Source organism: Pyxicephalus adspersus, chromosome 4 (genome assembly GCF_032062135.1).
Source record: "Pyxicephalus adspersus chromosome 4, UCB_Pads_2.0, whole genome shotgun sequence".
NCBI lineage: Eukaryota > Metazoa > Chordata > Amphibia > Anura > Pyxicephalidae > Pyxicephalus > Pyxicephalus adspersus.
Window position 1 is genome coordinate 73,687,062 of NC_092861.1, and position 9,556 is coordinate 73,696,617.

Below are 9,556 nucleotides of genomic sequence, written 5' to 3' on the forward strand. Positions count from 1 at the left end.
ACACCTTGTAGCAATAGCATTGTGAGAACAATTGTTGGTGCAGGGCATTTGACTGAAAAAGCCATTGAAAATGTAAGCAGGAAAGACTCCTAGGAAGTTGCATTGTTCATGCCGATAAGGACATGACACTGGGAAAAAAGGGTTGTAATATGAGGATAAGAAGGCTGGGAAGAATAGGAAGTTTGTTCACAAAGGAGGGTAACTATTGCTTGTAGGCCTGGTTTGGAATATTGTTAATGTGTGTTAATGTTGGTGTGTTTGTGTGTGTGTATTGATTATATCTATTGATTTTTATGGTGACGTAGGGCTGCGTACACACATCAGATGATTCTTGCCTCAGGGCTAGTTTCAGCCAAGAATCTGACGTGTACAGCGGCCGCCCGACGTTGTTCATGGATTCGTCCTGGCAGATCCATGGACAAGAAATGAACGACCGCAATGCAAGTGGAGAGAGCGAAGCGGGGTGCCACACGCTCATTTTTCCACCTCGGCTCTCCATAGAGCAGAATGGTGCTGTTTGTACGGTGCTCGTTCTTGCATCCTTCAGTCTTTTGTTTTTGCAAATGATCGTGAAAGATCCTTTCCAAAGACAACGTGCGTATGTAGCCTAACTCTTCCTGCATATATGACTCTGTACACAATGTATTTTATACATAATTGCAGGAATAATTTTATTATTAAATATTCATACTATATTGGGTTTTATCCTTAATAATAATACCTTACAACGAGGACACATGGAAATAGCTTGTTGGAACTCAGTCTTACAAACTTGCAATATCTGCACTTTTAATTTTTTTTTAGGACCTATCTTTCAGTAATTACCTTAAATTGTACATATAAAAGGCAGACTAGATCTTACTGTCACTCAGGAGTTGCTAACTAAGCCAAACTGGCAACACTTACCTGATCCTAAGCCATCAATATACACTAAACATGCTGCATGTATAAAAGCCATAACGATGTTAAGAGTTGTCCCAATATCTTCTTTAACCAACAGATCATCTGCAGTGACATTAATAAAATTCACCCAGGAAAGTATGTCTCGGATACTAAGTATGCAACGGCGACCAAAATCTTGGTTCATCAGCCATTCAATAAAGTCCATGATTAGCTCAGCTATACCACAATCTGAAATAAAAAATAAAAATAAAAAAAACACAAATCTTACAACGAAGAAATTGCTTATTATTATTAATAAAAAAAATTGTTTTAGCAGGTTTTTATTAAAAAAAATCTTAACAAATGTGCAAAAATAAAACCGCATTTTAGGAACACACTCTAGTCAACTACAAATCACTATTCGTTTCAAACTCACATTAAATTTTTAAAATACAACTTTTACTCAGTCTACGTATAAACATTACACAGTTCCAGTACAGTTTGTATATTTAAGGTTGGTTAGAACAGTACCAATATCAAATAATTGTTGTAAATAAAAACTGATGAATAGAAAATAAAAATGTTTATGTTTATAGTGCATTAAAGTTTTTTTCTATTCCGCATGTCTACATACAAGCACGAGGCTAGTTTTTTTCTTCAGGTAACATAGAATAACATAAAGCCATTATCAACTGTAACAACTTAATTTAAAAAAACCTTTAGCCCAGAAATTTACCATTGCTGTCGGTGAATTCAAGACACAATCTAGAATTTAGATTGTGTTTAATGATGTCTAAAAGATCTTGCCGATCATTACTCTGTGGGCACCAAATCTCTGTAAATCTGTTACGCAGGGCAGGAGAAAGCTGTGAAAACAAAAAGTTATTTTAGACCTGTAGATCTTAACTGAGGAAAAAATGTAAATATATTATATTTATATTACATAAAATGTAAATATATTATTTGGACAATGCTCACAACACAAATTATTGTCTTTGTCAAAACAATTTTTAGTCTAAAATGTTTTTTTGCCTATAAAAAGAAGTGGTTACATTTGTCTAACTAATTTGTGATGCTTTTAGACTCCATGTTATATGAATTAGCTGACGCAGAATTATTTGACGTCTGTATTCCCCATATCTGCTTGCCATCAGCACAGACACAAAAAAAAAGAACCACCAAATTTCTTTATATATATATATATATATATATAGACAAAGGGTGGGCTATGGAACAAAACTGTACTGGGATTCAGCCATGTTACTTAGCCTGGATGTAAATACTTAAATGAGGAATAACATTCTGACAACAGATACCTCTTTCTTTCCAAAGTCACCACCGGGGTTCATTGTAGACAAAATTCGAAACTTGGTCCCAGCTGTTATGAACTCAACATCACTATCATCATCTTCACTTCCCTTTTCAGCCAGTACCAATGTTTTTTCAACTTCAAGAACACTGGGATAGAAAGAGATAAAATTGATTGCAACAATAAAAATAAAAAAATATATATTTTTGTTTCAATAATGTAAAAATTAAATGTCCATTTTTAGTAAACATTTTAAATGCCTGAACAAGTATTCACTTTAGCCACCATCAATAATAAATGTTAAAGGCAGGAAAAAAAGTCATACCATGCTTCAAATAAAAGGCTCTACGGAGGTAGTAGCCAAATGGAGCTTTAAGACTGGAAATCTTACTTTCTGGGTTAGTTTTGCTCACTTAAATAAAGGTTAGTCAAATTATAATAATGTTTTAATGTCTAATTCCCTGCTAAGAAACAAAGTTTTTTTTTTCTAGATAGATACACAGACATACATAAAAAAAAAAAAAAAAAAAAAACACCACCAACCTGTTTAGCCTCTCTAAAACAGAATCATCTGCTAAAGAGATTTCATCCAACAAAAAAAAGCCATCTTCTCTCATCGCCAACACCAAAGGACCATCCAGCCACTCGAAAAGCTTTGTGTTTTCCACATCCTCCTATTTCAAACAACAAATACATGGTCAAACTAAAGGAAACAGCAGTCAAGTGCTAACACTAACTGTTTAAATTTACTTACTTTGTTCTTGGATCTATGTCTAACAGGCCGTAGCCCCCCTAAAAAGTCTGAGGTCTCCATGTGCTGGTGACAGTTCACAGAATACAATGGTCGGTCTGCCAATGCTGCAAACAGTTGACATATAGTGGTTTTCCCGCAACTATATATATATAAAAAAAAAAAAAAAGCACGTTAACAGAGGCGCCTTGTGTTTCTAAAGTTTGTCCAGGAAGGGGGAAAAAAAAAAAAGTTTACGTACCCAGTATCACCAACAAGTAATATTGGTTCTCCAAACTCTAAAGCTCGACCCACAAGAACAGCAAGTCTTCTCATTCCTTGGGTCCACACAATATGGGAAAAATCATGATCCGTAACACCAGTTTTAACAGATAGTCTTTCTGTATAACAAGAAATAAAGCATGTTTTATTGCTTAGGTGAAAATTCCACTATTCACCAATGCATCACCATCCCCCCTAAAAAGCTAGATAAATGTAAGGTGGTAAAGCACTTTTACATCTGTTTATGAATCAGAATGATCAAAATGAAACAAGTAATATGAAAGGTTATGTTAGAAAGTAAAAAGTTTTTATCCTACTGGTTTTAGATCAGTGGCTTAATGAATTAAAGCAAAGGTGTCAACATAAAAGGTCAGGCACCTAGTATTTTCTGAAGGAGATCTGTAACTGCGGATTTGCTTTACCAAAGAAATAAATAAAAAAAAATAATTCGGAATCTGTTAATATTTTCACCCATATAAAGTGTATACTTACGTAATTGCTTCTGTACATTTTCTGTGGAAAAGAGGGCCTGTGGTATCACCTCTTTCTTGAAGCACTTTTTTAGGACTTTTAGTATAACATCTTCCTCCTCCTGCTTCCTTACTCTACCAGCCAGGAGCATAAAACCTAGCCACAGAGGAAAAGATTCTGAATATTGCAACATCCACTATCATAACTTTTACAGTATAATTAAGTTTATTTATCTTTTACCATCATTTGCCAAATGTTGAAGCCAGTCATAATCTTGGTCGTTTTGCTGAGAGAGGCGATACCTCTCAGCCCAGCGGAAAAGATCACGGAGTGTAATAAAGCCATGCTTTCCTGCAAAAACAGAGGATCCTCTTCTGCGAGACTAAAAAACAAGTCAGAAGAAAAACTCAAAAGGGTTTTTTTTATATAAAAGGCTTTTGCACACTCAATTTTTGTGTTAAAAATTACTAATTCAATACAACCAAAAAATTACCTGTAACTCTAGCATAACTGCAACCAATTTATTGCAGTAAGATGGTGGCAGGCTGCAGCGCTTATGCAAAATTGTTTCTAGGTCTGCACTTGGAAGTTCGTCATAATGCAGTTCAACGAATCTGTTACGGAAAGCCCTTGATAACACCTAGAAATTAAAAAAAAAAAGTCTTGAAAGCTTCACAAAGTTTGTCTGCAACAAATTAAAATATAAGAAAAGAAAAGGTAAAGATATAAAGTACATTCATGTATTAAAATAAAATCCAACCTTTCTGCCACCATAAATTCCAGGTGGATTTTGTGTGGCAAAGAGCATGAACCTTGGATGTGCTCTAACGACTTCTTGAGTTTCTGTGATGAACAGTTCTCTGTTGTCATCCAGCAGTCTATTGAGAGCTTCAAGCACATCCGTTGGAGCCAAGTTCAACTCATCCAGTATAATCCAGTAACCTTTTCTCATTGCATCAATAAGAACACCTATTTAAAAAAAAAAAAAAAAAAAAACAACTGCAAGCCTTGCTGATGTGCAATGTAACGCTCTCTTATATTTGTAATAATCAAGTGATTTCTAACCTCAATAATTAGTGAGTACTTTTACACTTTTATAACAAGAAGCAATTGTTTACCTTCCTGAAATACAAGCTTTCCTGAAGCATCAGAGGTATAACAGCCAATGTACTCCTGGATATCTGTGTGTTCATGGTTGTTAATCCTCACACAATGATTCCCACTGGCACAAGCCAGCCAACGAATTAAACTTGTTTTGCCAACAGATGTTTCTCCTTGTAGAAGTACGGGATGATTCCTTAAACATAAAATATGGTCATTGCAAACCTGGCTTATCATGGTATGTACAAATGTTTGAAAACTGCCCCATTTATTTCAGTGGGAACATATCAAATGTTTTCAAGCTTTTTGGGGTGTTTAAACACATACCCTGCAGAGACTACTCTAACAAGATCACGGAGATTGAGCTTTACTGAGGGTGTTAATATGTAACTTTCATCTATTGCTGGCTTTTTATCGCCCACAGGAATCCAGTAGCCCTCTATTTGAACAAAGCGTCCGCCATGTGGCTCAGGAAGAGGCTGTAAAGAAAATGATTACAGATTATTTTAGAAGTAAACGTGCAACACTAAGCAAACCTGTAAAAACTAATACTGTAAAATATCTGGCAGTGTGCTACAAATAAACGTTAAAAAATATGATCTTTGAACAATTATACTGTATCACCAGTTACACTGAATCACAAATTAAACATACACACTGTGGCAAAATAAAAACAAAAAAATGCATACTTTAGTAAGTTTAGTTTTCCAAAAAACAAAAATAAATACCTGTTTCAGAAGGTTTTTAATGTTCACAGACTGTAAAATATGACGACAAATTAAACCCTGGACTGTTGAGTGAGATGCTCTGTCAAGCTGGGTAAGGAAGGAGAGGCAAAATCCCTGAAATGAAACAAAAAAAAAAACAGTCAAAAATTAAATAAAGCCTATTACAAAAAAAAAAAAAAAATCACAATCTAATACTATAAAACATAAAATAAGAACGCTTCCAGCCCATGGGAACAGTACCAATTATGCATAACCAGTTAAGTATGAGCAACTGAAGCAAATAATGGGCTAACTGTGCTATTGACGAGTATGTCGATCATCTTTTATATATTTTGGATAAATAGTCTTGTGCTTTATCAAATTACAGTAGCAGCCACTTATCTATCGCATCCCCATGAAGAAGCAGATGTGTTCTGTGAAACCCGTTATATATATTTGTTCATGCATAAAAAAATCACGTTTCTTTGGACTTCTATTAAACAACTGTAGACTGAAATAAACATACAAAAAAATCAATACGAATAGTAGGTTCAAAAAGAAGTCCTTTGGATACCTCATATAAGGAGCGCTGGATGTTGCTACAGGGATTTAAAGCAGCATATCTTAGAGCTCTGCACAGAGTACGCAAACTATAATGAGGTCTATGGCCTGTGCCATCCACCAGCTCCATAATGGCCTTCTTTCGAACTGCCAAGTAAAAGCTTAAAAGAAAGAGAAAAATCAAATTAGCCCAGCAATAGAACAGGATGGAACAATGCTACAACTTAAAAAGGTGAAAATATACAAGGAAAAATTGTGTGTTGCATATATGAATAGATGCGAACAGGGCTTCCCTGCTCCCTTGTGTGCAGGACGAAGGCTTAGTGGGAGAAGGGGGCAGTTTGCATGACTTGCAGAAGAAATCTTTTGCTAAACACAGCTGAGACTGAGCTCTTCTGCAACATCTTGTAATTATTTTAGGACCAAGACAAATTCTGCTTTTTTTTTTTTTGCATATCAAAGCACAGCTTGCTCCAGAAGTTAATAAAGTTTTTTTTTTTTTTTTGCTTATTTTGTGATTAGCTTACAGTGAGGACACCACTCTGCCTAATAATATTTTGAGACAAACATCTGTCCTAATTGCATTTATTCAAATAATGTACCTGGTCTGACTTGCATACAAATTCAACCAAAGAACAAACCTACAGTCCCTATCTGGTATGTATACCGGGGACTCCCTGAATGTGGAACGTCTGAGGTGTTGTGTTGATATTCTAACTCACTGAGATGCACCTGTATATGGCATTCCAGAATAGCACAACTATTAAATAAAACCAAAAATGTAAATAATGGACCCTGTTCAAAAGTCGATTCTTCTTGATAAACAACCTTCTGGTCCAGTAAATTCTTGAGATATCTTGCATGAATTGCAGATCTGAGATGACCCCTAAGTGGTTTATTGATATTCAGATCAAGGGACAGTGATGGCTGCTCAAGCACTTGTTTCTGCTGTAGCTAGAGAAGGGTTGGCATGCCTTAAGTTCAGGATCTTAGTCATTAAATGATCCAAGCGCATCCATGTGCAGCTTTTAAACCTATGAATTCAAGTTATCCTCCAATAATTTCTGGTAACATGCTGCATTCATCTTGCCATCAACTCGACCACACAGCCAATTTTTGTTCAAAAACCTTCCTACTTTGCATTTTGAAACAGCAACGCCACTTGTTTGAATAGAAGCCTGTATTTCAGCTGCAGATGCACCTGAATTTGGCTTGGAACAAGAGAACTCCTAAACTTCCCTTATCTAAACATTTTCAAAGCTTTTTTTTTTTTTTGGATAACTCTTTCCTGTTTTATACTCTTCAACAACCTTTTCTCACAAGTGCACTGACAGTTGTTTTCCACGTTGCTCATTATACAGCCAAGATCATTGTAGCTTTGAGTGAAAAAAACTGGTTATAGACCTAGACAGGTATGTAGACTTCCAATCAGGACCATTCGGATGATTTCAGTTATCATGGTGATATAAGGAGGGTATATATAATTATGTAATAATAAATGGACTCATCTGAGCATACTCCCTAAATAAAAGGAGCACTTTCTTAGTAATCTGTCATATTTTTCAAGCAATGGCCAATGTTTCACTTTTTATTCTTCCAGGGAACGAAAAACAATATACAAAACTACAAACTTCATAAAAAATAAAATCTTATCTAGAAATAATGGTTATTAGGAAAAATATTGTCTATTTATTTTGCTCACTGTTACCTGTTCAATGCATTTAGTAAACAAGTCTATTTACAGGATGTTGCTCTTAAGAAGTCAAAAACACATGATTTGGTTACCTGATAATTCCTTGGACAATTGTCTTATTTAAATTCAGTCCTTTCAAATAGTCTGTAATGAGTATTTGTAAATCACTTTCATTTTCTAGTTCTTCCACATAGAGCTCAGTAAACCTGAAATGTAAAGACACATTAGAATAGTAAGAAAACCTATTTAAAAGAGCACAGTTTATAAACAGGATAATGAACAAAGGTGCAAGAAGAGCATGAGGAATATCCAACGAACAAAATATTCCTAATCAATAAAGGCAGAATAAAACAAACTTTACAAATCCAGGGCAAGTCAAAAATGAGAACTTGTACTAGGACCTAGAATAATTACAAAAGGTACTATCCAGGTTCAGCATCTACTTCCTGGATTGAGACAGGACACAATCATGTAAAACTGGCTTCAGAAGCGTAATCAATGTCCTTAGCTGTATACACATTTTGTCTCTGCCCTTTGTCAGTTGCCAATAAAGAGGGGAGATTTAATTTAGCCTCAAACAGCCTTAAGTCAAATTCCTAAAAATGACCACAAAATACTGGTGGTAATCGTGGGAGAAGAACCATATACAAAATAACTCATTATAATTCCAAATGAACTCAAAGAAGAGAAGGTAAAGAGAACCTATTTTTTCTGAGTTATGAAGGTACTGTACTCAAGAGTGTCTGGTTTAAAAGGTATTTTACCAGTTAATCAACAGCCCTCCAGCTTCAAAAATTGGCATAAAATCATTAAAACATTACAAAGGAAAAAGACTTTTAATCAAATTGGATAAATCATTGTCAACCTAAATTGTGTTTACAAAAGAGCTATGCCAAATTAAATCTGTGGCATTTAGTATCTTAGAATCTTAACAACTTTGGTCAACTCAGTTAAGAATAGGCTGGGGTTGAATTATTGCATTATTTAATATTTGTAATGTACTGCTGTGCGCATGTCTTGTGTGAATGTTTGTAAACTTTGTGCATATTTGTGTGTGCATAGTAGAGTTTATTAATAATATAACATCTTTTTACTCAATTTAAGCAGGGCCATATTTTACAGTTATGGAGTTTGGGGCATAGCTTACTTCCACAGAACACTGACACCAGGAATATCCTACTCCCACGTACAACTATCGTATGGGCATTTTAATCCCAATGACAAACAAGCATTTATTAATTATGCCTACTGGGTAATTTTTTTTTTTCACTGAAACCAATTAAGATTTTCTCTTGGCTGTGTGTTTAAGATCAGTGTTCTCCCCAGAAATTTTTTTCAGCCGGGTGGTGGGAAGCTGTAGCCGGTTGGTAAAAAGGGGGGTGTGGCAAAACACGGCACATTTAGTGCTCCCAGTTGTTTATGCCATGGGTAATCAGTAACCTCTTATTGTTTCAGTGTTCTACCTTCTCTCAATGATTTGTTACAACTTTGTAATGCCTGCCCTATTAGTTTTTTAAATTTTTTTTATTCTATGTATTTTGCCACAACTGTTCTATGCCGTGTATTGTATACCCAACTTACTAGTGTTCTAAGTTTTAAGAGTGTATTCCTTTGTAGTAGTGTAATAGAATAATGAATGTGGTGTAACAAGTTAGGCTTAGCTCATATTAGCAGCAAAAAACATTTACCCCTCCTGAGTGACTTCTGGCAACTGCTAGGCACCTAGGATTAGTAAGAAGCCGTAAGTGCTAGGCACCTAGGATTAGTAACAGGCGGTAAGTGCTGGGCACCTAGGATTGGTAACAGGCGGTAAGTGCTGG

The 9,556-nt window shown here is 35.3% G+C and overlaps 1 protein-coding gene across 1 annotated transcript in view; it reads right to left on the reverse strand.

Moving 5' to 3' along the window:
- Window positions 1-9,556, reverse strand: part of MDN1 (midasin AAA ATPase 1) — a 98,408-nt gene that overhangs the window by 58,993 nt on the left and 29,859 nt on the right. Inside the window, 15 exon segments of the mRNA XM_072408636.1 lie at window positions 907-1,131; window positions 1,619-1,748; window positions 2,199-2,340; window positions 2,735-2,865; window positions 2,946-3,084; window positions 3,184-3,322; window positions 3,696-3,830; window positions 3,915-4,056; window positions 4,168-4,314; window positions 4,435-4,643; window positions 4,793-4,971; window positions 5,103-5,254; window positions 5,504-5,617; window positions 6,057-6,204; window positions 7,829-7,942. Coding sequence (XP_072264737.1) covers window positions 907-1,131; window positions 1,619-1,748; window positions 2,199-2,340; window positions 2,735-2,865; window positions 2,946-3,084; window positions 3,184-3,322; window positions 3,696-3,830; window positions 3,915-4,056; window positions 4,168-4,314; window positions 4,435-4,643; window positions 4,793-4,971; window positions 5,103-5,254; window positions 5,504-5,617; window positions 6,057-6,204; window positions 7,829-7,942 — 2,246 coding nt within the window.